This window comes from Columba livia, chromosome 2 (genome assembly GCF_036013475.1).
Source record: "Columba livia isolate bColLiv1 breed racing homer chromosome 2, bColLiv1.pat.W.v2, whole genome shotgun sequence".
NCBI classification, from domain to species: domain Eukaryota; kingdom Metazoa; phylum Chordata; class Aves; order Columbiformes; family Columbidae; genus Columba; species Columba livia.
Genome location: NC_088603.1, coordinates 62,047,175 through 62,074,913, shown reverse-complemented (window position 1 = coordinate 62,074,913; position 27,739 = coordinate 62,047,175). Strand labels below are relative to the sequence as shown.

At 36.4% G+C, this 27,739-nt stretch overlaps 1 protein-coding gene across 7 annotated transcripts in view; it reads left to right on the top strand.

Annotated features, from left to right (window-relative positions):
• SLC12A7 (solute carrier family 12 member 7) overlaps nucleotides 1-26,995 on the top strand; it is a 70,283-nt gene extending 43,288 nt beyond the window's left edge. For 4 of the 7 annotated variants that reach the window (XM_065052234.1, XM_065052239.1, XM_065052235.1 and 1 more), the window contains exons 13-24: nucleotides 1,255-1,373; nucleotides 2,509-2,607; nucleotides 4,759-4,878; nucleotides 6,862-6,966; nucleotides 9,123-9,291; nucleotides 12,050-12,245; nucleotides 12,564-12,733; nucleotides 12,882-13,013; nucleotides 14,570-14,677; nucleotides 20,405-20,586; nucleotides 25,426-25,559; nucleotides 26,020-26,995. In XM_065052234.1, the coding sequence (XP_064908306.1) occupies nucleotides 1,255-1,373; nucleotides 2,509-2,607; nucleotides 4,759-4,878; nucleotides 6,862-6,966; nucleotides 9,123-9,291; nucleotides 12,050-12,245; nucleotides 12,564-12,733; nucleotides 12,882-13,013; nucleotides 14,570-14,677; nucleotides 20,405-20,586; nucleotides 25,426-25,559; nucleotides 26,020-26,111 (1,626 nt within the window). In that variant the 3' untranslated portion in view covers nucleotides 26,112-26,995. The other 3 variants (XM_065052241.1, XM_065052238.1, XM_065052240.1) reach the window with 3 other exon arrangements.
• The last annotated feature ends 744 nt before the right edge of the window (nucleotides 26,996-27,739 follow it).

The window sequence follows — 27,739 nt, the reverse complement described above, 5'->3', positions numbered from 1 at the left end:
AAAGATAAGGATGTGCAAGGATATAAAACATGCTGCTGCTTTATTCCACAGTTGAGAGCAGTGGCATGTTCCCTGATTTGCAAGACCTATATCTGTAAGTGGACGTAAATACACTGTATTGCTGTAGGGGGGGCACAGAATCATGATGGAGTTTGACTTGTGAGTGGGAAGAAGTTATAAACAGTGAATTGTCTTGAGTTGTATTGAGAGGGGCAAATGAAAAACATCACTTTTGTCTGAAGTAAAAATTTGGTACTTAGTAAAAGGGTGACAGTATGACTCCATCTTATCAGGATTAGATAGGCAAGGAGTGGAGAATTGGAAGGAAAATATTTACATGGTTTGGGAAGTGGGAGAAAGGGAATCCAGGAGAAGCAGGATGTTTCGGAAAGGACCTGAGAATTGAAAAATGCTTGCAGTTTTGGAGTGATATAGCTGCTGTTTGGACAATCAAGGAAATGATTGCAAGGAGATCAATATAGAGGAAAGAATATGACATTTTTAAGGAAAAAAAAAAAAAAAAAAACAACAAAAGAGACTTGAAGCATGAGCAGGAAAAATGGCATTTTAATATAAGAGAAGGAAGACTGATGGATGACAGGCAGCTAAGGGAAGGAGGTGCTATGGAGAATGAGTGAGGTAAAGAAACTAGACATTTGGAAAGGAAGCTATTATGGAAAATGGCAGCGAGGGTTTAGCCTTTATAATTGTTTGGAGGAGAATAAATATGGCTGGAACTTAAGGTGAGACATTTTGCAATCTATCACTGGTATAGTTAGACAGAATTATTCCTAAGGGAAATTACCACATGCAGAATAATTTTTGGTAGGGCTCTGTGAAGAATTATGGGCTTACATAAGTCCTCTTTAAAGATCAGTATTTATGCTCCTAACTACTGAGTTGATGCCTATTTTGTGTGTTACAAAAAAATACTGCACTCAACTATATTGGCTTTTTATAGACTAAGCATAAATATCTGCATGTGGATTTTAAGTTACTTAGGTTTATTTCAACAGTAACTGCAGTAGTGCATTTATGTAGTCATTGCTTATTTTAGTAAACATTTTTCATATTGGAAATGGGTGGGTTTTGCAGTTTGGTTGTGGCTTTTTGTAGTATAGATGTCTTCATTTTCCTTTAACTAATGACTATTTTTGGTTCCAGGTAGAGTTAGCTCATTATCTGCACTGTATTTTTTAACTGTGCAATGAACAGCTTTCCCTAATCTTACTGTTTACTTGAATTGAACTCTAGGTATTTGGTCATGGAAAAGCAAATGGAGAACCAACTTGGGCTCTGCTTCTCACTGCTGGTATTTGTGAAATAGGAATTTTGATAGCCTCCTTGGACAGTGTAGCACCAATTCTTTCAATGTAAGTATGAGGTTTTGTGTTCTTAATTTAAATAGTATTTTATTTTTAAATTAACTAGGTAATGGGTTTTTATTTTAAAATAATATGTGCTAGACTTTATCTTCTAATAAGTTATATTTCTATTTGATCATGGAGGTAATAAGAAACAACGACATATTTTGATGGGAACTGATTTCTAGACACAAACCTTTTCCATGACAGAGTTGTTGAATGCTAGTAGAAGTATGCTAAGCTTTTAAAAAACTCAGTTTTTAAATTCCTTCTGTTTCAGCTCAAGTGCATCTAATAGAGACAGAAAAAACAATTTAATGTTTTAGGTTATAAACTGTATCTTACTGACTTTGTCTTGGAGGTTTGTCCCATGTGTCATGGGTTGACCCTGGTGGGCAGCTCAGCCTGACACAGCTGCTTGCTCAGTCCTCCGTAGTGCAATGGGAGAGAGAATAAGAAGAGTAAAACTGAGAAAATGTATGGGTTGAGATAAAGGCAGTTTAATAGGTAAGGCAGAAGCTCCGCATACAAGCAAAGCAAAATAAGGAATGAATTCACTGTCAATAGGCAGATGTTTAGCTGTTTTTAGGAAAGCTTCACCCTGTGTAACTGTTACTTGGGAGAACAAACACCATTAAGTCTAGATGTCCCCCCTTCTTTCTTTTTTGCCTGAGCTCTTACTGCTCAGCATGATGTGATATAGTATTGAATATCCCTTTGGTCAGCTGTGCCAGATGTGTCCCCTCCCCAAGACTATTTGCTGGTGGGGCAGCAAAGAAAAAAAAAAAAAAGCTTTGATGCCATGTGAGCACTGCTCAGCATCAGCTAAAAGATCCCTGTGTTGTCAGCAGTGTTTTGGTTACAAACCTGGAACTATGAAGAAAATTAACCCAAAACCAGTACACCATAGTTGTCAATTATTTGCTACTTTTCCTCTGAAGACATTGCTTGATGCTCTGTATTATGCTAGTACCATGTTTTGAGGCCTAATACTCTACAAGTATTTAGTCTGTGTCTTGTGTTCTATTGACCACTATGAATATGGTGTACAAGTTCCTACTCTTTTTTGTATTGTCTTCAGCCTTTTGATTCAAATCTGTCTAGTTAATTTCCTATTGGAAAATTCTCTTTTTTTTCTTCACAGGTTTTTCCTTATGTGCTATATGTTTGTAAATCTGGCTTGTGCGGTTCAGACACTTTTACGGACTCCCAACTGGAGACCTCGTTTCAAATATTACCATTGGTAGGGAATATTCTTTCATTCAAAAGAGTTAAAACAAATTACACAGCCCTAAATTGTTGTTTTTCTTGCTATAATAAGAAGTCTCCTGATTTAAATGAGGTACAAGATTATTCCTGCTGTGAATATTCTAATAGCGACATTTGTTTTCATGTGTTTGGGATGGGGCTAATAATAGTTGTGATCGTGAAAACATGTGGCTGATGTACAGGGTTTGGGAGGGGGATACAGGATGACATTTAATGTTACTTATAAGCCAAGAGATCTTCTGAATATGTGAGAAAGAAGATGAAAAAAAATGATCTGTCTTGTGTATATATAGATAAGGAGAACAGGTAAAAATGTTCAGCAAGGTTAATACTATTTAACTGTAGTTATGCAAAAAAAAAAAAAAAAAATTGTACATAAAAGTATCTCACTAAATATCAGTTGATTCTTTAATTATATAATCCCTTTTTGTAAAATGTTATACTTCTGACATTGCATTTGATAATTGAAGTAGACAAGTGGGCACTTGACCAAGTCAGTAAAGGTCAATTATATGAAAGTGTGGGTGTGTTCTTTTGTTTAGGTGGTTTTTTTTTAATTGACTTCAAATATTTCAAACTAAGATTGGGACTATTTTATTGAATGTTAAAAATACATGTATTCATTTAACAGTAATTCTATTGAAAATTTAGTGCTGAAATACCTTGAAGATTGGAGCCTTTAGGAAATAAGCTGGTCTGATTCTAGTATGTAAGAGTTGCTTATTCTTTTTCTTTATAAAAAAACGAGTGAAAATGAAATGTCACAGTTCTGGCTCCCAAAATTCTTTTTGAATATGTTCAGTAGGCACTTAATAGTTTGGCACCCAAATTTCCAGTTAGATCAGTGCCCGTCTCCTAGTCAGTCACTGCAAGCACCTAAAGGTGTTTGCGACATCAAGAAGTAAAATGGGGGATTGCTGGCTTTTTGAGTCTTTTTTGTTCCACCTCCCCAAATAATCTGATTGTGGAACAAGTGTAGTAGGAGAGGTACAAAGTAGCTTAAAACCCAAGGCAGGTGGATAAGATGGAGGGTAGCAAGAAGAACAGGATGGACCATGGTGAGAAAGAAAAAACAGAGAGTTGTGACATGGCACCATCAGAGTTTGTAACCATTTGGCAACAATTCTGTTTTTGTAATTTTTCCCAGAGAGATCAGTAAGCCAAATGCCTCATTGTGTGACTACATAATCACTTCTAGCCAAAGCAGGTGTTAGAATGCTTGGCTAGAATCAGAATGGGAGTTTTTGAGTAAAAGTAGAGTCTTAGGTTGGCTAAGTCAAGTGTGAAAGAGGGGCTGTTCTTTTAAACAAACTGCATTTCCATAATGTCCTCAGAACAGGTAGAAAGCTCTTCTTTGGTTTAAAAGTGGATGCGTTTGGACTCGATATTTATATGGTGCTAAAGCAGCAAAGTAAAGGAAGGTACCAAACATAAGCTGGGTCAGCCAGCAGTCTTTGTTAATACAGTGAAAGCTAAATCTAATTTGGAAGTTGGGTTGAGAGACATCTGAGGTGCCACAAATGACTGAAAGTATTCACAAAACTGTCCAGTTCTGAGTTGGCTTACATCTATCTTGAGTAAAAGTGTGGGCAAACGAGGCATATATATACTTTAATCTGGAAATGCTGTATAACTTTTTGAGCCCTCACACATTCTTTCATTGTAGCCTTTGAGTGTTTTCTTGCCTAAGAGACAGGCCACGACAGGAGTAGACAATATAATTGTTTCAAATTTAATTTAAAGTAATCAACTATTTTTTCAGGAAGTAATATAATGTTTTTTAGTATTGTTTGAGAATTTTTTTAGCTTAGTTTCAAATCAACAGTGAGTGATAGGAATGTGTTTTGAAACTAACCTTACTTGGTGGTACTGAGAGAGTTTCAGAACTGACAAATGTAGTAAATTAATTGTTATATCTAGTTCAGTTGTATTATTTATTTCACACAAAGGTTCGGAATGTAATTTAAAAAAAAAAAGGGGGGCAATGTAGTTTTACTTATATAGAAGCTGTGAAATGGCCTTTGAAGGAGGAGGACCTTTCTGGAAGTTAATTTAGATAAGAAATTGAATTTGTAGAACGTTTGCATGCCTATTTAAAAAAATGGAAAAAAATGGTTTTTTTTAGGACACTATCATTCCTGGGGATGAGTTTATGTCTTGCCTTGATGTTCATATGCTCTTGGTACTATGCTTTGATTGCCATGCTAATCGCAGGATGTATATACAAATACATAGAATATAGAGGGTAAGACCATATATCTTATTTGTTCTATATTTAATATCTTTAAGCAAAAACTACTTCTGTATAAAAGAGATACAACTGAAGTAATAGAATTAAGAGTATTCTTTGAAAGAAGATAAGATTCTGTCTCTCTTAAAGATTTTAAGTTTTCAGGTTCTAATTTCTCTGGAAGATCTGTTCGGAACTTCTTGACAGCCAGAGTCAAAATAAGAACCAATAAGGCTGGGAAATTTTCATTTGAGCAGAGATCATGGTGTAAAGTTTTGGTACTTCAGGAACATCACCTTTAAATATCAAGCAGCAGCTGTTACAAAACTGCTGCCTTATTGTTAACTTGTGCTAAACACTCGTTTTTGTGGACTTTAACACTTTTTAGAATGCATTGTACTGAACAGTCCAGAGCATCCATTGAAAACTGGCTGTTTTTTGAAGGTTTAAATAATCTTTAAATTGCAACATACTTTGTGTTGTATGTATTTGACAAGGGACACATATAGAGCCACACCTGTAAGAAATGCTGTGCAATTAGGAGACATAAAGAGCATGCTGAGTTCATTAAAAAAACAACAACAACAACAACACTACACAAAAAAAAAAAAAAAAAAAAAAAAAAAAAACATACCCAAACACTAGATGTAATTATGATCAGTAAGGTATGTGATTTCCCTTTCTAAGGAAAGATACTCAATGCTGAAATAATCTATTCAAGAAAATAGTAATATCTTGGAAAAGCAAAGCAAAGTGAGGCCAGTTGTGTTGATAAATAACGAAGCACAGATCTTAAGTGGATCATCTGGTATAAACTGCTCCACCTTGTGGGTTCTCCATCTTTTAATATCTCCATTTCCAGATTAGATGTTTTCCTGGATTGTAAGAGCTCCATTTACTGCGTTAATTATAAGGATATTAATTTGCCTATTTTAGCCAAGAAGTCAGATTGGAGGATAACAGTTCTATTTGTGTGTATGTAGGTATGCAGACACATAAAATTACATGTACATTCAAATGTACATGTTGGCACATAGCCAGCACATCAACCCTGTAGAAAGAGGGGGATTGATTCCCCCCCCCCAGAAACTGAACTTCTCCCTACTTTTACAAATGCAGGGGCTGATTTGGCAGTGGGTAGAAACTCACCCAAAAACGTACAAACTACTGTCTGGAAAAAACCTCAGTTTTTGTTTTAATTTTTGTATAACTAAATGAAAGGAACTTACATGACTGTTCTGTCTGTTGGGGTGTTGCCATGTTCTGTAATAGCTTTTGAATTCAGTTTGGCTTATGTAATCTAAATTTCAAAAGAACGCTAGAGGTAGCAAAGTTCAGTGAGAATTCATGAATGGAAATAAGAGGGAGGGGACCGCAAGGGATATGGACTGCTTGCTGTAGTAGAATCCCCACAAAGCAAAATAATGTTTGAACTTCTTACTTGATTGGCTACTCAGCATATTGCACAGTTTTATATTGGGAGAAAGAGGAGGGGAAAATACAGGGAAATTGAAAGTGATCAGGAGGGCAGATAAAGCTTTATACTCAACCAGTAGAGAAACTGGGAAGGAAAGGAAGTGGAGAAAGCTGTAGTGGTGGTGTTGGAGGGAAGATACAACACACTAATTCATCCAAAGTCATTTCACTTACTTTGCTGCTCTAAAGCAGTTCCTTTTGAGTTGCCCTCATTTATTCATTCTAGTGCTTGAAAACAACTTAAGTAGCTCTCATGATTACAAAAAAACTTTTGAAGTATTAATAAAATAGGCCATAATAAATATTTATAAATACTTAAAAAATAATTTTCTTGAAGCAGTCTTAGATCCCTTTACCTTGGTTAGTCTTCATTCTTGATTTAAATGTTCAAGATGTTTTCTCATGCATTCATGTAAAACAGTGTTCAATTTTATGCCCATTATCCTTCACACGAGAAAATGCACTTCATTTGTATAAATAAATGAGATCCTGTTAATTGAATTTCTCTTTTGCACCTTAAAGAGCGGAGAAAGAATGGGGTGATGGCATCCGAGGACTGTCTCTAAATGCAGCTCGTTATGCTTTGCTTCGTGTTGAAGATGGTCCTCCTCACACCAAGAACTGGAGGTAGGTCCAAGGTCACATAATTCTTGAAATATGTAAATCTGGGAATACTGATGGTAAAGCTATGGCCAAAAAAATTAAAGTATTTTAACTTGGGAGTGGCAATGATGTCACTGCAATAGTTTTAATTACCACAATAGAATGCGACTTATGCTCAGCACATAATCAACTTTGCTAGAAACTTGAGCAAATTAAATCAAACTTAAATCCATGTGATGTTAACATGGTTTTCCAAAGTGTAGAAGAATTTTAATGTTTGATTACTAAGAGTTTTTAGATTCCAAAGAACAGTTATCATTGAGTCTCACTGTCTCTATTAGAAGAAACGTGGCAATTTCATAAGTAGTCTTTTTGCTATATATGTATGAATATACAGAGGAGATATTATTTGTTTACTTTTTTGTGGCGACCTTTTTTACAGAGCTTCATTTAATAGTAATGCTTTCTAAGCTGCTTAGATATCATTAAAACAGTCTCACTTTTGCTGTCCATTTGTATGTAATGGGGTTAGATGTCCACCACTTTTTTTTTTTCAATATATTCTTTTAACTTGTTAAACAATCAGTCTTTCTCAAAGCTAAAACAAAAAGAAAATAAAATGAAAAGGACACTTGTACATTGCCAGTTGTGATGAATGTAATGCAAATCAGAGCTCTAATCAGCAGAACATACTAGAAATTGTCACTAAGCATGAAACTTTAGAGTCACTGCTCTTGTGATAGTATCCTTCGGTGCATGTGTGTGCAATGTTCTGTTGCCCTTTATAGTAATGACTTTATTTTAGCATTTGTCACGGTAAGCCTATGATCCTGCACATAACTACCTATGCACATAAGTAGTTACTATGGAATACATGAGCCTTTATGTCTGAACTTGTCACCTCAGAGGCACCAATGTAATGTAGTGACGACTAAGAATATTCCTGTTAAATGTCTGACATCACTTAAGTTCTGGATGAGTTCTCTTTCTGTTGTGTCAATGTAATTGATGGAACTGGGTCTTCTTGTTTCATCTTAAAATTGTGTTGGTTCTGAGACAGGAACTACGCTCAAATTCTATCTCCTTCCTTTTAATTAGTGGTAATGACAGGAAAATTATTAAAAGTTGGTTTGGGAAAAGTAATCAGGTTGGATATTGAGTAAAGGAAACAATGTGTCTTCATCAAGTGTGTGGTTTGAACTTGCATGGTATCAGTACAGTTAAGGGTATGAATGTTCTTTTGGAAGGACTTACGCAGGTAAAGGGTCAACAAGAACATAGGACAAGTACAAAGTCCAGTACCTGGGACAGACTAGTCCAGTACCTGGGACAGACTAGTCCAGTACCTGGGACAGACTAGTCCAGTGCAATGGCACAAAGCTGGGAACATGCTCTGCTGAAAAGTACCTGTGGTTCCCAGTAGATAGAAAGCCATGAATTGTACCTTGGCAGTGACATGCTGGAGTGCATCAACAGGATCATAGCTAGTATATTGAGAAGTGAATATATTGGGAAATATTCCTCTTTGCTTAGCACTCATTAGAATACATCTAGAATGTTTCATCTGGCACCATGATGTACGAAAGACTGGAGTGGGTTTAGCAAAGGATCACCAACATGAAGGTTGGGGCACAGGAGCCTGTCTTCTGTGGGGAGAAGCTGAGGGAGCTGCTTCGAGGAGGCTTCAGGGGAGCCTAAAGGTGATATAACTAATGAGTAAACAACCAGTGCCTTAAAGGAGCTTACTGAGAAGATGGAGTCAGACTCCTTACAACACCATATGGTAGGAGCATTAGGGAACACAATTGAATGGAGAGAGAGGAAAAAAAAAAAACTGAGGAGGATAACCTGGAGGTTACCCAGAGTGATACCTCTGTCTCTGGAGCTTTTCAAAATCAATCTGGATGGAGCTGTAAACAATCTGGTGCACATTCAGTGTTTAAACATTTCAAGTAGCAGGAAAGGTGATAATTTTGATTTAATAATTTTCTTGTTGAAACTTTAATGTAGCTTTTCAGAATGATTGTATGGTGGCTCACTTAGGTGTTCTGTACTTGAACTGTTGTTGCTATTGCAAATCATTATTTTGCTTGGTAGTTGAATGTTTTCCATTGAATTAAGCACTTAATCTGCAATTTCTGTCTGTATATATGTGTTTAACTTTTTTTTTTTTTTTGCAGACCCCAACTTTTGGTCTTATTAAACTTGGATAATGAGCAATTGGTGAAACATCCTAGATTACTTTCTTTCACCTCTCAGCTGAAGGCTGGTAAAGGACTGACTATTGTGGGCTCTGTGCTTCAGGGAGTCTACTTGGATAAATGTACAGAAACTCAGAAAGCTGAAGAGGTATGGAAAAGTCATCTTACAAACACTTGTAACTTCCATTAGTATTTACCTGTTGAGTCTGGATAACTCGTATCTTGAATTAGAGTAGACTGTTGTAAAGTATTGAATAAACCATTGATTTTTACTATCGACACAAGCAATGATGATATTTAAAGAACAGGTTGACTTGTGTAGCAAAATGTTTTATAGAATTTCCCAATAGGATCAGACAATTCTGATACTTCTTAGATTTTTATTTTCTTTAATATTGGGAGCCCTGGGCTTATAATCAAATTACATTCTTGAAAAAGCCAAGTGATTAACTTTTAACAAATTACCTTATAAACAGTTTTATTTAACACCGATCTAACAAATGCAGATGTGTTTGGCATAGTTTCATCCTCTGGAGATGTATACATGGTATTATTTTCTGCATTGTCGTAGAAATACATAGCAGAGCTAGGATTAGGAGCAGTTTTTTTCCAGAATCCCTTCTTGAGATCCTTTACTTTTCTTTCTTTCTTTCCTATTGGAAAGAAGACATGGTTGGAAAAAAACAGTAGGTTGTCATGTAATTTAAAATTACATCTAACTGTGCTTACAAAAAGTGAATTTAGTTTGAATGTTTCTTTTTTTCCCCCCTGACAATTTGTCAGTATTTAACTGCGCTACCTGATTGGAAATAAATGAGCACTTTTGTGGAAAGCCCTTGAAAATACCTGAACCTAAACTTAAATTGCTCCCTGGAGGAAAAGGGGAGGTTAATAGACTGATCTTTTGAAGATCCACTGTTCATACAGCTTGGACTCAATGCAAAGCAAGTTTCCCTTTTTGTTCAGTCTTAAACAACTTGTGTACTACTTTGTTTAATCCGGTATTGGGTAACTCGGTATAGATAATTTTGTTTGCTTACCTACACAAACTCTCCTGCTCCTAAATTTATAGAGTGGGGAAACATTTTTAGAACATACAATGTTTCATGTATTTATTGAATACTGTTGAAAAACCTCTTGCCTTTAGAAAACTACTATAAAGTCTGCTCCAAAAGTAGGCTTTGCCCTTTTATCTTCCAAATATGGTTAATATCTTCAGTGTTGTTGAAAAAAGTATCAGTTGAAATGTCTCCTGTTTTGATCCAAGTTGTCTTCAAAGCTGTGTAAAAACACCTGTGATGTATTCAAACCTGGAATCTCTAAAATAAGTATTTGAGATGTGGAAATAGACTTAACAAAGCTAACAGCCCTTTTTCTCCCAGTTTATTTTCTTCCTCTTAGTATTCAGACTTACCCCTAGTGATTTTTAATGTAACAAAGTATGAAGCCAGATAGCCTAGCTGATTATCATGTAAAAACGCTCCAGGAGAGCAATTAGCTTGAAAGCATGATGGAAAATGTCTAGCAGTGATATATTGTGAAAGTAATGGTTATCAAGGTTTTATTATCAACATGTGTGAGTAGAAAACAACACTAAGAACACAATCACACCTCTGAAATAAAACAAAGAAAACCTTTTAAACAGTAACTGGTTACCTATGAGGATTTGAAATCTTACCTATAGTTGGTTTAACTTGAAGTCAATTACATTTTTGAGAGATGGAACAAGAATGAATTTAAGGGAAACTTGACTTGCTGGAGAACTCCAAGATTAGACCTGGTATTTAAGGGAACTATTGCAATTAACATCAAAATGAAGATGAATTTTAAATGTTTGAGTGTCTGGAGGCCTCATTGATTTTTGGAAGATGTCTTCAAGAAATGTCTTCTAGTTGAATTGTAAGAAAACAAGATTTCTTCTGTCTTTTTAAAAGAAAAATCTGTTTCAATTGATAGGCCTTTGCAGATATTGCTTGCACAGACAGATTTGCTAGCTTTGCTACCAAATTCTCTGAACTTTTTTTTCCTCTGCTAAACAGAATTTCTGATGTGAAGCCACACTGAGCCAGTGTGATTGAATCTGGTCCTGATGTTTTTTGATAGGAATTTTGGTGCTTCCAAAATTCTAGATTTTTGTGTGCTGTCTCTTTTTCTGAAAATGTGCTGATCTCCCACACAAGTCATTGATATTGACAGGATTTTTAAAGTCATGCCATCAAAACATAAAAAATGCCTAGCCTGATCTTCCCTAGCCAACCTTGATACCATTTTGAATGCTACTTTAAAATTATTTGGTTATGAGTCTGGATGTTTGTCAGAGTTTAAATGAAGGCGAGCCATTTTGAAATTAAAGGGTTGTGGGTGATCTAATCTAATCAGTTTATCTTCTTGTTATTCAACCAGTGATTCCAGTGGTCTCCTGCTATTTTTACTTGTCAGGAGCTGATAAATAATCAATCAGCTTCTCAGTGTCAAAGTTGTTTAAGCAGCTTTGGAAGCCTCTTCTTTTAAAGACCTTGGCATCACGTTTTTCCAAACTCTCCCAATACTAAAATAAAGAACTTGTCATTCCAAACATATAATGCTTTGTCAGTCAGCAGTTTTGACTTTACCTGAAGTGATGTTACTTATCTTTGTCAATATGGTTTTACTTGTGTCTTGTTCATCCTTCTTTGGAAATAAAAGGCTGAATAATGAAAGTAGTGGAAAACCTGTGTGTGCCTTTTGGGGAGGTGGGTGTTTTGTGTTTTGGGTTTTTGTTGTCATAAAATCATGTTGCCTCTTTTGGAATTAGCAGTTTCTTGATGCTGGTTGTATATTGTAGCTAACATTTTGCACTTACCTAGTGCTGTTACTCCTTATGGTGTTTATTACCAGTGTTGATGACTGTAATCTTCATTTTGCAGAATGTTAAGGCCTTAATGGGAGTAGAAAAGACTAAAGGATTTTGCCAGATTGTGGTGTCTCCCAATTTCAGAGATGGAATATCCTATTTAATTCAGTCAGCTGGTCTAGGAGGGATGAAGCACAACACAGTCCTGATGGCATGGCCACAGTCATGGAAGCAGACAGAAAATCGTTTCTCGTGGAAAAATTTTGTTGGTATGTTTTTTACTTTCTCCTGTTCATTTGTAATACAACTATGTAACTGATATATTTGCTGTGTGGAGTAAATGTGACACTGAATGTCTGCTGGACAACTGAATATTTCCCCACATCTGATTTCACATGGAGTGGGTTTTCTCAGCCCTCAGTCACCTCAACCATAGCTTCTCTTATTCTTCTCTCAAGCAGGTTAGTCCCTAAAACCAGGATGTTCTTCTTTTGCCTCAGCAGAATCTGTGAGGATTTAAGTTTTTGAATGTAAAACTAAAGCTGTGACTGAAAGCTGGAAGTTCTTGATCTTGTTTTCCTTTGCAGACACTGTACGAGAAACAACAGCAGCTCAGCAAGCGCTGCTGGTGGCTAAAAACATAGACTTATTTCCAACAAATCAAGAACGTTTTACTGAAGGAAACATAGATGTATGGTGGATTGTTCATGATGGTGGCATGCTGATGTTACTGCCTTTTCTTCTTCGACAGCACAAGGCAAGGACAACAGAAAATGGTTGGGATTTTGTTTTCTAGCAATTAATAGTTCTAAGGGTTTATAATGAAATACTCTTTCACCTTAGTAGAGTTATGCATAGTGATAGCAACCACTGTTACAAACTGTTATAATGTATCTTTTTGACAGGTTTGGAGAAAATGTAAAATGCGTATCTTCACTGTCGCTCAAATGGATGATAATAGCATTCAAATGAAGAAGGATCTTCAGATGTTCTTGTATCATCTTAGACTGAATGCTGAAGTGGAAGTTGTTGAAATGGTCTGTTACTGCTTATTTTAGGTGCAATTGAGACTAAGTTTGGGAAAATGGATTTAGCGTTTTTGAAAGTAAGAGATGTTAGCCCAAATATGAGAAGGGAAAGATTGCAGGCTTGCCAAGAACAAAAAGCTTCTTAAAGCAACATTATCATACCATGTCACAATGCTACTGTATGAGATACTGAGTTCAATGGTTTTGGCAAGTAGAGTTTTGGTATGTTAGTGCCTACTTTATTTATGAGGACTACTCCATAGAGAGAGTTCGTTCAGGAAGGAAATGCTTGATTTATTAGCAGGCACTGAAATGGAAGGCAGAATGTGCTTAATCTAATAGTCCATGGCATCCAGCATGAGAGAGGATGGACGTATTTGTTTTTCCAACTGCTGTATGAATATCTCCCTGGAATAAGGAATCCCTAGGTCCCCATGGGAGTATTTTGGTTGTTTTGGGCATTGCCAGCCTCTTTAGCAGTGAACAACAAGATGATATAGCTACTGATTCACAAGTCAAGTAGGGATAAAATGAATTCTAACTTTTTTCCCCTTTTTAAATACTGGTCATAGACTGCTAAGGACTGAAGCTGTCGTCTATCAACTGGTTCAATACTTAAACTACCACCGGTTCCTGGAATGAACAAAACCTGTCAAAAAGACTTATTGTGCTAGTTAGCCATAAAGTGAAATTTAAGGATTGTTTAAATTACAAAAAAAAAATGACTTATGAAAAATTTGGTTAGTATTTTGATCTAGAAAGTAAGATAAATCTATTTATTTATTTATTTTAGTTTTGGTGTGGGGTTTTTTTTTTTTGGCTGTTTGTTTTTTTGGTTTTTTGGTTTTTTTAGAGTACTGAATATAAAAGACTAAAATGCTGTGGCATGTTCTGATGAAAAGATGAACAGAACACCATAAATTGGCTAAGTCTTGGCTGGATTTTTAGTGGAAAGATAATATAGGAAGCACAATTTATTCTTATGTGGGTCATATTTAAACCTGAGAATTTTTCAAAAGATAAGAGACATTGATTCAGTGACAACATATATGACCGCCATAGATTTTTATGGTGTATTTTAGCTTTGCACTGATGTGAGAATGTATGCTGGAGTTTCTTCATAGATGCTTCTATTCATGAACGTTTCTCACTGGTGAAAGGATGACGTGTTATTTTGTGGCTCTAAACAGTTTTTTAAGAAACCAAGTGTGCACACATGTTCAGGAGGGCAGCAATGCAGACCTAGTTTAAATAAGCACTTTCAACCCTTTCTCATTTCTGCAACCTAGTTGGAAGAAAAAAATGGAAAGTCTGTCCCAAGTACCTCAAATTTAGATAAAAATCACACAGATGTTGCTATAGTAGGATAGTGTGAGATTGCTGTTTGAAGAAGTTCTAAGAATGAGAACAGAAATGATTATATCAATTATATGCTTGGAAATACTATGATGTGATAAATACATCCAGGACTGAATGAATGTGGGAACAAATGTGGTATAGTCTAAATGTGGTTCTTTTGAGTAGTATACTTCTCTTCTGATGCTTCTAATGCCAATCTCTTGCAGTTTGAAAACGATATTTCTGCATTCACATATGAGAAGACTCTTATGATGGAACAACGATCTCAGATGCTAAAACAGATGCAGCTATCAAAGAATGAAAGGGAAAGAGAGGTAGGGACTTTGGCAAGATGTTCTGTGAAAAATCTGAAAGTAGTATTTCTTGGCTGTGGCTTTTAATCAGTTTCTAACTAGTCAAAAGCTTTTACAGCTGTTTTCCGTGTTAGTTTCTCTACAGCAGGTTTCACTTATGAGGCTGTGTGGAAAAAAAAAATAAAAAAATCCTTTTTTATTTGAACAGATGTTTACAGTTTTTCTGTCCTTAAGATTAGTACAAGTATTTACTAGCAAAACACTTGTGTCAGCATGAAATATATCTAGAACATTTCCAGACTTGGCATGTATCAGTATCTAAGGTTCATGACTATTCAGATTTGTTTGTGCCTTGGTCTTGTTAATTCACACTGTTTTTTAGTTTCTGCATGACTTTGAATGTTTTATGTGTCATCTAATTGTTTCTGGAGCCAAAATTAGGCCGGCTGACTTATAATCCTATGATATCCAGATGAGAATGCTACATTTGCTGCTCCCCTGTACTTACTAGTCCCTAGTGTATTTTGCATGTTGTAGTGACAGGATTTGTGCAACTGTACTTTTGTAAGTATTTGTAACTTCTAAATATTTTTCTTTTCTCTTGGCTTGTGCTCCTACCCCTTCATTTACTGTGTTATCTATCCCATTATTATAATCAATTTTTAGTGATGTATTAAATGCTTTGGCTCTGTCACTGTGATTACCCTCCTAGCCAAATAAGAGATCTCCACTATGTTTAACTGCTCATTCATAAAATAACTAGATTTTTTTTCTTGTGACTTTTTTGTCTACTGATAATTAACTCATTTTATGCCTAAGCCATTTTGGTGTTAATCCTACAAATCCATGCAGTTGGTGTGGTATGTGTTTGTTTTTTCATTTGGCAGGATGGTTTGTTTTTTTTTTTTTTTAAGGTTCCTAAAGTTGCCTTGTATTGCCACAATAATGTGCTGCTGTAAATCTTCATTCTTCTCATCTGTGTCAAAGTAGATTTTTTTTTTTTTTTTAATCTGAGCCTGCCTAACATTTTCAGTAAAAAAACTAGTTATTCTCTACTCCTTACTCAGTATTTTTAAATTTTTCTCATTTCATTATTGAATGCTAGTATTTTTCTAGTGGAGTTGAAGCGATTAATTAATCTACGGTAGGTTTTCAATGATTTAACTTCCTCATGTATTCTTTACAAGTAGCCCAAGGACATAAGGCTCTATCGTCCATAGCATGTGGACTGCAGTGGAGACAAAATTTCTTCTCAGCTCTGTGAGCTGGTTGGAGTCTGTACTACTTGAGTGATGGTTACTTGGAAGTTTTCATACCTTTGCCCTCCTGTGCATGTTTTTATTACTCACTTTTATCTAAATGTAACCAGCATGGTTATAGCTCCAGTCTGTTTCTTCATATCAAGGCAGGGTAAAATCTGAGATATTAAAAAATACCATTGAGTTTATTTCATTATCTGAAGTAAAATCCTTGATAAATCCAAGAACATCTAGTTCTTATTTCCTGCCCTGTCCAAGGTTAAAAGCCATATCTGTCTATTTCTGATTGGCATATCTTAATCTACCTTGTTCTTTTGTATTGTTAGGGAAGCTTCTTCACTCTGGGTATCCCAAAGCAGAGACTCAGCATGAATTCCAGAAATTCCTCTAAATTAAATAATTTATAAGGTATAGCATAAAGCAGATTGAGCTGGGTGCCTCTGGAAGTCATACCCCTAGTAAAGACCCTGGCCAAATTATACGCTTACAGTCTAAGCTTTTGACCTCTTGTGTGTCAGTTTGGACCAATTATAAAATTCATCTGTCTCCTCCTGCTTCATTGGATCCTCTTCATTTTTGTCAGGTGGGCTGTTTATCTCTGTGGGTGGTTGTCTTTTACTGATCAGACAAGATATCAGTCTAAGTCCTGACCTTCATTTTTTATTTTGCACCTGTAGCTGGGAAGAAAAAATAAGTCCTTGGCATAGCCAAAAGCTCTGTTTCTCATCTTCTTTTAGACCCTCCTTCTGTTCCTTTGCTTACCTCTAGGTATGTAACACTTTTATCCTCTCTCTCGAACAGTCTCTGGGGCCTTTTTGGATTAACAAGGCAGAAAGTTCCGAAGTTCACAGCTTGCAACCAGAGAGAACTAAGTTACTTATGCTAAGCAAGCTCTATATAAGCAGTTTCTAAACAAGCTCTGTAAGAAGCAGTATACCAAATAATTCTGTTAGCTAAAGCAGTCTATTCCCTAATTGTATTTTCATCAGAAAATGTTTAGTTATGCTTTCACTTCCTCTGGAGCTACAAGTTGAAAATATGCACTCAGTGTACCTTTCTTAATCTCATCATCTTGTCTTAAATGAGCTGAGCCATTTCCTTCAGTTTCATGATGACCTCCAAAACATTTTTCTCATTAATATCACTAGTTCAAATTACCATTGCCTTTATTTTAATTATCTGTTTCCAGATATTCAAATATAATGCTGATATTCCAACTTTGAATGATACTTATAGTTTTGTTTCCTGTTACCACCAAGATTAGTATTTTAACCTCACTTCTGTGCTAGTATCTCCTCAAACAAGGTTCAGACCTTCGCAAAGAGGAGAACTTGGTTTTGTATAGCATTCTTTTACTGTTTCCCTCTAGGCATACTCTTATCCCTGAAGAATCACCCTCCCCTCTTCTGTCACTCTTTAAAATGGAACTTTATTTGATCTTCCCCCTGGATTTTCTTGTGGAATTGGGGCACAGGGACCCATTGGATTTTTGTTTCCTTTTTTTGAAAAACTTGGTTGATTTGCTTCTATTCGGGTGTAAATGCAACACATACCTGCAAAGAGTGAGATCTGAAGACTTGAGTGCAACTGCCAAACATTTGATTCTGACAGTAATGCTGCAAAGACTAAAGAAAATGTAGAACCTCCCTCACTTCCTTGCTGCCCTTCCTGGTGGTTGTTGGCTTCCTTCTTTGACTGCTGAGGCAGGCAGTGATATAATTTGAGCTGTGAAAAGGCAGTCATCCATCTCACCGCTGCTTTGTGTTGGATTGTGCAGCAGATTGCTGCTGCTTGGTAAGATAGACAGAAATGTGGGTGCATGTAGGCAAGGAGCCTAATTATAGTTTGTGAATTGCTGGGAAGCAAGTCAGAGTTTAGAATCAGAAAGCAGCTTTCTTATTTGCTTAATTTTTTTTATACTTTTGATTGTAACTGAATAAAATCAGTTTATCTGAAGCATCACATATATGAAGGGCTCTGAACCTCACAATCGAGTGAGTATTTGAGGTTCCTATGTAGACTAAAGGATTCAATTCACTTCCTCTTTTCATAAATCTCTGTAAAGAGACTTGCTTAATTTTTTTATACTTTTGATTGTAACTGAATAAAATCAGTTTATCTGAAGCATCACATATATGAAGGGCTCTGAACCTCACAATCGAGTGAGTATTTGAGGTTCCTATGTAGACTAAAGGATTCAATTCACTTCCTCTTTTCATAAATCTCTGTAAAGAGACTTGATAACTAACTTAACATCCCAAAATTGTATATATAAACATATGGCATGTTTGTGAAAAGAAACCAAGATTATAACAAGCTATGATACCAAATCTCATCTATTTAAACAAAGACAATTCTTATTTTGAATGAGATGATCATCTGCTGTTGTCTGTAGACTGGTGGTGGTGGGTTTTTTTTGTCATTGGTAACCTTTTTGTCCCAGATTCAGAGCATCACTGATGAGTCTCGAGGCTCAGTCAGAAGAAAAAGCTACTCCAGTCCACAGTCCATTGGCCAAGATGTGCAGGCACTGCTGACTAATAATTGTCAAGAGGAGGAGGTAGTTAGACATAGTACTGGCTAGATATATTTTCCTATTGCAACACTTGAAGTGCCGCTATTTCAGACCAAACTATTTGGTTATTCGTTGTTATGGAACAGTTCTTCATAAATTTTAAATTCAATATTTTTCTAACTTCATTATCTTACCCTATATTTTTTCTCTAGATGATGCTTCTGTGACATGAACTAAATCCTATTTTTCTCATACTTATTTTCCATAAAAGAAGCACTTATGTTTCTGAGAGTGCCTGTTTTTCACAAGAGCCAGAAGCAAAGAAATTTCCCTGCCTTCTATCTCTTAAAGTCTTAATAGTTTCCTTAATAAGCGTATTTCTTGCTTTCATAACGCACTGCCTTCCAGTACTCAAGCTTCTCAGAGACTGTATAGATATACTAAAGCTGTTTAAAGACATTTCTATGCTTATTGACAAGCCATCATTAACCCATATATGTTATTAGTACTTTCTGCATGGTGAGTTTGAAAGGAAACGGAGTGATGTAATCAATTGTTTTAGTGTGCACTTGAACTGTTGCTCGTAGCCTAGTTTGTGGAAATGCTGTATACCTTTGTGTTTCCGTTTTTTCATGAAGTATGACAAGAACATGTTAATTAATTAACATGTAGTTAATTTGGTATCAAAATAGCCCTAATGAAAATGTGCTTCTCTATAGGTGTGTGCTACAGATCCATAATTTCTCTTGGCCTTGCTGTCTTTCTAAAAATGTCAAACTTTCGTCCATTGAAGCATAATTGCTCTGAACTCACAGCTGTTAGTTTGAAATTTTTAGTTTATTTGATACTGCTGTATGGCACACATAATATCTGCGTGTATTTGTTACCTTTTTGCATTCTCATGATAGAACTGTATCCACAGTAGCTTCAGATTTGTAGTCTTGACTTGTGATTTAATCTTCTGGGGAGAGCCCCAAAAATGAACTCTAGGATTCAGGAATCCTCAAGGAAAGGGACTAGGGAAATAACTTAGGAAAAATATAGAATCTCTTAGACCTTTAAAAGCAGCTGCAGTTACAGTTTGTGAACCACTGAGGGAACTGCTGTTCAGAAATGGGAAGTAGTTTTCTCATCTGTCCTTATTTTATTCATGCTTTTGATTGTGACCTGAAAGAAACTGATTCTTCTGAATTGCAACATAAATGGACATGACCATCACTAACATGATTAATTGATGTTCCCAAATGGAACAGGTGGTTCAACTCATGATTTATTAAGTCTCTGAAGAGACTTTGTAGCTACTAAAAATGTGTGGGAAAAGGAGGGGGGGGGGGGGGGGGGGAGGGGACAAACCACAAGAAAACAACCACACCTCCACACCTGCAACCCTCACTCAAAAACAATTCTCCCCCATACTTATGATTTTAAGTCTAAGGTACTGTATTTGTGTTGTGTTCAATGGAAATACAGAAGCCTATGGAAAAAATATTATGAGGGAAAGTGAATAAATAACATGTGAAATATTTCTTCATTCTTAAAAGGAGCAAGGGAAATGGAAAATGGAGAACATACAAGGGCGTATGAATGTGGAAACAACAATGTTGTGTTCTTAAAGTTGTGATTTGAATTTCTGCTATTACAAGGGAAGAGGAGGCCCCATTGTGATTAGGTTGATTGGCTTTTGTTCTGTAATATGCACTTGCATGCATAAATAATCTAATGGAATGTAGCTAGTCTTCAATTCAGCCAGTCAAACGTTGTGTTACTGAAATCATGGGTCATGTTGGTAGTTCACCTAAAGGTATGTGAAATGGACAGCGTTTATGACAGTATCTGAGAAAATAGTAAGGTGCATTTTTCTGTATATTCTTTTGTTGAGCTGCTGTGAAATTCCTTTTCAAAATTTTAATACTGCATAATCTACAAATGTTCTTTTTGACTGAATCTTGAGGTAATTGATTGTTCTGTGGCCAGGCTCAGCTGATCCATGACAGAAACACTGCTTCGCACTCAACTCCAGCAGTCAAATCAAGCGTGGCTGCTGCTATGCCGGAAAAAGTGCAAATGACTTGGACTAAAGAAAAGTTTGTAGCTGAAAAGCATAAAAACAAAGATTTGAATGTGTCTGGCTTTAAAGATATTTTTAACATGAAGCCGTAAGTATATGTGTAGCCATGTAGTGTTTAGAGTTTATTTGACTCTGTATCTTAGAGTGTGTGTGTGGGGGTGGTGGTGGTTGTTCTGTTGTGGGTTTATTTTATGTTTAATTTTTATTTTTATGTAGAGTTCATTACAAAGGTGATCTTTCCATGCATTTAAATGCCATCCTTATGAAACTAGCATGGACTTGGGTGGAGGAACAATGACTGTGAAGAATCATAGAATGTCCTGGGTTGGAAGGGAGCCACAAGGATCATAAAGTCCAACTCCTGTCCCTGCATATGACAACCCCAAAATTCACACCATGTGTCTGAGGGCATTGTCAGGTTGCTTCTTGAACACTGTCAGGCTTGGGGCCATAACTACCTCCCTGAGGAGCCTGTTGCAGTGCTCCACCACCCTCTGAGTGAAGAACCTTTACCTAATGTCCAGCCTAAACCTCCCCGGCATATCTTCCTGCCATTCCCTTGGGTCCTATCATTGGTCACCACAAAGAAGAGTCATTCACAAGATCTTTTTTTTTCTTTTAAATGGACATTCAGCTGTCATCCTGTAAAAAAAAAAAAAAAAAAAAAAAAAAAAAAGCAACATGTGCTTACATGTATGTCTTGTTATATTATTTTCTGTGACATATTTTTGTCTTTTTATTGATTTGAAGTCTTAAGCTCTTAAATAGGTAAGAGCTACTACCTTTGTCAAGCCTGATGTCAGAGACAGAATGGCATGGACTTCCTTGCTTCCTCATGTTATAAGTCAAGCATACACATGCATATCTTTTGAGTTCTAGAAGAATGCTGTTATAACCATGGCCTAGACTATTTTTTCCACATGCCTAAAGCAAAACTGTGGATGTCAAGGGGAATTTAAATATCTAAATGAAATCTGAAATCTAGGTCTCATAGACAATGGAGTTAGAAGATGCAGTTAGAATTAGCACCTTAAAGTCTGATGTTGTTTTGTGGATTTGCTCTGAGCTTTTCAGAAACAGTTTGGCTTCTGCAAATTCCAAACATCACCTTGCTCACACTCTAAAGCACAGTTTTTGTTTTGGCCTGCATTATACTGTAATTCTTAGGGGCTTTTTTGTTAATATCTTGGGTGGGAGTGTTGATCTGTTGAACAGTAGGAAGGCTCTACAGAGGGACCTGGATGGGCTGGATCATTGGGCTGGGGCCATTTGTATGAGGTTTAACAAAGCCAAGTGCTGTGTCCTGCACTTGGGTCACAGCAGCCCCAGGCAGCACTACAGGCTTGGGGAAGAGTGGCTGGAAAGCTGCCTGGAGGAGAAGGACCTGGGGCTGTTGGTCAACAGGTGGCTGAACATGACCCAGCAGTGTGCCCAGGTGGCCAAGACTGCCAACAGCATCCTGGCTTGTATCTGCAATAGTGTGGCCAGCAGGACTAAGTAAGTGATTGTGTCCCTGAACTTGTCACTGGTGAGGCCCCACCCTGAATACTGTGTTCTGGTTTGGGCCCCTCACTACAGGAAAGACATTGAGGTACTAGAGTGAGTTTGTAGAAGGGCAAAGAAGCTGATGAATGGTCTGGAGACTAGTCTGATGAGGAGCAGCCCAGGGAACTGGGGCTGTTTAACTTGGAGAAAAGGAGTCTGCGAGGAGACCTTATCACTCTCTACAACTATGTGAAAGGAGGTTGTACCATGGAGGGTGTTGGTCTCTTCTCCCAAGTAACAAGTGATAGTACAAGAGGAAATGGCCTGAAGTTGCACTAGGGGAGATTTAGCTTGGATATTAGGAAAAAATTTTTCACAGAAAGGGTTGTCAGGCATTGGAACAGGCTGCCCAGGGAAGTGGTGGAGCCACCATCCTTGGAGGTGTTTAAAAGGCATTTAGACGAGGCTCTTAGTGACACGTTTCAGTGCTAGAGTTAGGTTGTGGTTGGACTTTACGATCCTGAGGGTCTCTCCCAACTGAAATTATTCTATGACTGTATTTTGGAAATATTTCCTATTACTTGAGAATTGTGCAAGAGACAGACTTCAGATATTATTTTACAACTACTATATGTGGTTGGGAGTGGAAATTACAGTTCAAACTTGCTGTGCCTCTACAATATATTAATACTGTTGATTTAAAAATGTACCTAATGGCATGCACTTTTTTCTGTGCATTTGCTTCCCTTCCATGTAGAGAATGGGGAAATCTGTAAGTTGAAATTTCATTTCACTTAAGCAAACTAGGTTGTGTTCCCTGGTTCTTGTGGTCTTGTGCATTGTATGCATGTTGCCTAAATAATGATTTGCAATATGTGTATTTTTGTATGTTGTTTTATATACTGTGATTTAGCATTTTTTACTGAAAAATATTCTTCATTTTGACTTATGCTTTCTTCTAAATATTATCAACTTTCCCTTCAAGGTAAGTCACAGAATGCAAATTTTATTTTCTGTAAGAATGTGAAACTTAACTAAATATTACACTACTGTAGTCTTCTAATTAACTACATTAAAGTGAATGTATTTTTGTTCTGGAAAAACAGCCCGCATTGTTCTATCCTTATTGTCCAAGTAGTTATATCACAAAGGGAACTTTCATTTTTTTTTATCAAATGCTGGTTCTTGCCTCCATTCTACCAACTCATGTATGTGTGGAAATAGCATAAGTACAGATATGCATTGGCTATGACAGCTTACAAAAATGGGACACTGCATCTCTGTTCATGGGTGGAACTGACTTGTGACTGCTCTGCTTTTTTCAGAGCGCAGTGTTGCCTTTGTTTTGTCTGTTTAACAAATTGAGCTTCTTACAAAAACTTAGAAAACTTACTTTGTGTACCATGCATGGTTTCAGTTCTACCAGAACTTGAAGGCTAAATGAAGTTAATCAGCTTTGGTTCACATTGTACACAACATATCTTTAGTTAATTTCAGCCTTTCAGTGCCTAATTCTTCCCCACTCTGTCAAAAATATACACCCTCCATATTTCCCTTGCATTTTATCTTTAGCTTGGCAATGTTTCTACTTCAGTATTTATACACCTCTTTAATTATACACTCTTTCTTCAGTTATTCTTTGGTCTTTTTGAGCTGCTGTTCTGCTTCTGAAAATCTGAGCTTCAAGTATTCTGCCTTATATGATTGTTATACAGTTGGGTCTTAGGACAGATGGTAGATGTGATGGAAGATTTCCCGGGGGGACTGATAAATTCAGTTTTGGAAATGTCATTGTCTTGAGGGAAAATGTGGAGAGAATGTGAAGTGAAGAGAATCATTTGAAATTATGAAGTTGGTCTCCACTGGCCACTAAATTTCAGGCCAAATGCCTTTGTTTTTTTTAATTGCCCTTGCAAAATCAAGGATGAAAATACTACATGAGACATGCTATTTCTAATAGTGTTCTGTTAGTGCATTTTTCCCTTCATAGTAAAAATAGGACTTAATAGAATACAAGTACATATGATCCCAGCATTTTTCACCTTTCTTGGTCTCCTGTGTTTGAATGATCCTATATCTGGTGGTTGTTCGCAACTCCAAAGTTATTTATATAATCTGAGGCTGTTGCTAGAAGATTCCAGGATTGTGTGTTGGTGTAGTCCACTGAAATGACTTCTGGTAGTAGAACAAAGTTGAGTTTCCTTTTGTAAATTCTGGCCTCCTAAACATTTGTCTTTTGGGAAAAGACATCTCATTCATTTCTATTGTTTAATTGAGCTGAAACAGTGCTGGAGTTTGTGCTGTAATTTTGATTGCTTAGTGGAATTTGAAAGATGCCGGCTGCCTGTCTCATGACCTGCTGCTGGTAATCTGCTGTTCCTCTCTCTGCCACAGGACAGCGTGTGAGCCCAGCTCAGCAGGGGGCAGTTGTGCTTCTACTGGGAGACCACTAGTTACAGTGCTAAGAAAATTGCCACAGGATAGAGCAACATATGTCTTATGTCAGCATAGCAGCTCTTGAGATGTGTTTCTGATGTTCCCTTTGAAGTGACTCAATTCACTTGTAAAGAATCTACTTTTGGGCAGTGGATCTTTTTGATAAATGTCCTTAAGTAGAGTCTGGATGTTTCTGTTGCACTGTAGCATATGAATCACTTCCAGTCTTTGTTAGCTTTACACAGATGGCAGTTTCTCAGGAACTGTAAGGAAACTCTTATTTTTTTTGAGAAGAGCAACTAATCATTCATGGTAGATCCTAAAATAAGGAAATCTCTGAAGTCCTAGCAAGTTCTTCCTTTTGCACACAAACTTAGTGATTATAGTTGTGGGTGCACAAGTGAAGCATTAGTTACTGTTGATAATGTAAGGGGAGAGGGTCAATTTCAGTTTATTGCTTACTGTCTTACTCTTGTGACATGAGAAGCTAGTAATTTTTTCAGAAGTTCTATACTGTTTCTGAATTTTCTTCACCAGGCTTACAGTAATCTTGTATTCTTTCTAAAGGAGCATAAGGGCAATATTATACTGTAATCTTTCCATCACATTCCTGTAATTCCTTTGTTTGGAATTTCTTTTACAAATCCAGTTACTTTTTTATATAATTCAACAAATTAGATTCTCAGTGTGTTTTCACTAAACAATTTCTACTGAAATTCAGTTTTTACTTCATCTTTGTAAAAGTTAACTGGCAATCAGAAGATTCATGCATTTTGGCAATTGTAGTATTGTTTGAATTTCAGAGTTACATGTTCTGTTCAAAGGAAAAATCTTATAAACCTAGGGAATGTATTTTCTCAAACTTATTTTGAATGTGTACAAATACTAGTGTCCATGAAAACAGCTCATTCTACATGCGTATGGATTAAATATATAAATTTAAAGACATGTAATTCAAATACATAAGTATTGTGACAATACTTAAAAATGTTTGTTTGCATGTTAGGAATCAGACAAATGTGAGAAGAATGCACACCGCTGTGAAACTCAATGGAGTAGTGCTTGATAAATCACAGCATGCTCAGCTAGTTCTCTTGAATATGCCTGGACCTCCTAAAAACAGAAAAGGAGATGAAAACTGTATCCTCTACTATATTGCTTCCGTATTTCCTTAAATTGGGAACTTGATTTTTGTGTTGTCGTTTATTTGTTGGGATAACCATTAGTAATTGTAGTAAGCATGAGTTTACCTTTAAGAAAGTTACTTTTGATTCCACAGAGTTTTAAGAAATGTTAATGGTGTTTTTTTGATGGAATTGATGTAAAGCATTTCTAAATTTTAAACTTATTTTAAAATAATATGTGCTTTAGTATTTTCTGTAGGTGAGTAGGGCAGAATTAGAATTTTCCCCCTAATTGGCCCTTGCTTCCACTTAAACAAGCAAGTAGATTACATAATGGGACAGTAAAGGGTGACACAGGAAAACTCCTTGATGAAATTGTTGAACTTAATTTTTGCATTATATGTTAGACTTTTTGAGAGATTAGTGGTTATTTTGTTTCTTTTCTGAATAGATTCCTTGACTTAGTGATATTTCAGACATGGAGTTTTTGGAAGTTCTGACAGAAGGTCTGGATAGAGTTCTCCTGGTCCGAGGCAGTGGACGTGAAGTGATAACCATTTATTCTTAACTTGATTGCACATTTTGTTCAAACTTCCCTCCCAAATGAGAAAACAAACTTATTTGCCATAATTTGAGCAGCTTCATAAGAGTTCCGGTGCATTAAAAATTACCCATAAGCTGAATCTTCTGATAATGTGTTCTGGTTTTTCTGTTTAAAAATTATATTTAAATTATATTTTAAGAGGATAAATTGATGTAGAAAATATTTCTGTAGTCAATTGGTAAATGGTGAATGGGTTAGGATGTTTATATGTAGCATATTCTGACAGTTGTTAAACTGGTGAAACACAGAAAAATGGTAAGGCAGTGGTATTTTTAAATATCTAGAAATGTAAGCAACTTTTGATTATTTTAATTTTTGTTCTGCATCTAAATAAAAGGGAAAGGTTTTAGAAAAAGTTGGCTTCCTCCCTTACCAAAATGCTGCTATGTTGGTTGTGTTGGGATTAGTCATGGTTCAGGAAACTTCAGAAATATGTATGCCCACTCAAATTTGTCTATTACATGCATAAAGTGTTTCCTTGAAGTTCATAATTTGCTACACTTTTTTAAAAATCACATTTCTCTATTTAAAATACTTTGTTAGCTGAAGCCTCCAGGTGACAGTAACAGTAAATTGACAAGTTGTGTTTTGTTTTGTTTTTGTTTTGTTTTGTTTTGGTTTTTTTTTATGAGCTACTAGCAGTTATAGTATATTGCAGTTATACCAGTGAAACCTGAGAGCACCCAACTCATAAAAGGCTATGATGCAGTTGCTCCACCTGGTTGCAAATATAACTGTAACAATTGGTAAACCACAAGTTAGTTGATGAAATGCAGTCTGTTTTCAAATATGTGTATTTTGAAAGTGTTTGTGCTGCTGTTAAATAAAATCTGCTTTTCTGAACTGAATGACCTCTTCAGTGTGTTTCATTTTGAAATTTTTGAAAAATTTAGATGCTCAATAAAAAATTCTTGCTTCATTCAGTTCTTCCCCTTTTTGGACACATTGTTTAGTGTTGTTAATGTTTAGGACCTAATGTTTTTGTTGGGTATTGGAAGATTGTTCTACTCTCATAGTTTATATATGATTAAATAAAATCATTCTTTTGTAATACAATCAACATATCTGCTCTGAGTGGGATAGCAGTGATGCAGGGCCCAAATGCTTCACTAAGTTCAAGGCCAGTGCTTTTATCTTGGTGCTCTTGGGCAAAGCAAAATGAAGTTATAAACAACCAAAGCTGAAAGTAGCTATTACCAGTCTCTATAGCTTGATGTGCAGCAACAAAGGGAACACAGAAGGGTGATCAGATGACCCAGTGAACTTTAGATGACTGTCAAACACTGCTGGGGCACACCAAAAGACACTTGGAAAGGCATGCTGTACACCAGAAGGCACCTGCATACCACTGTGTGTAGGTGTAGTTTTTGGCTTTAGTTAAGGATTAGGTGTATGTATAGGCATTCAGAGATACCCTGGGGGCACATCAAAGGCAATCCAGGGGCCCTTAGGTACAATGAAAGACAAAGCCCTGTGGGCTACCGGAAGGCATCTGAAGGTGCTAGGTTTGCGCAGCATATCAAGTAATACATGAAAAGGCATTCTTGGACCACTGGGGAGGAGGGAAATGTAATTGGATGCCCTTGGTGCAC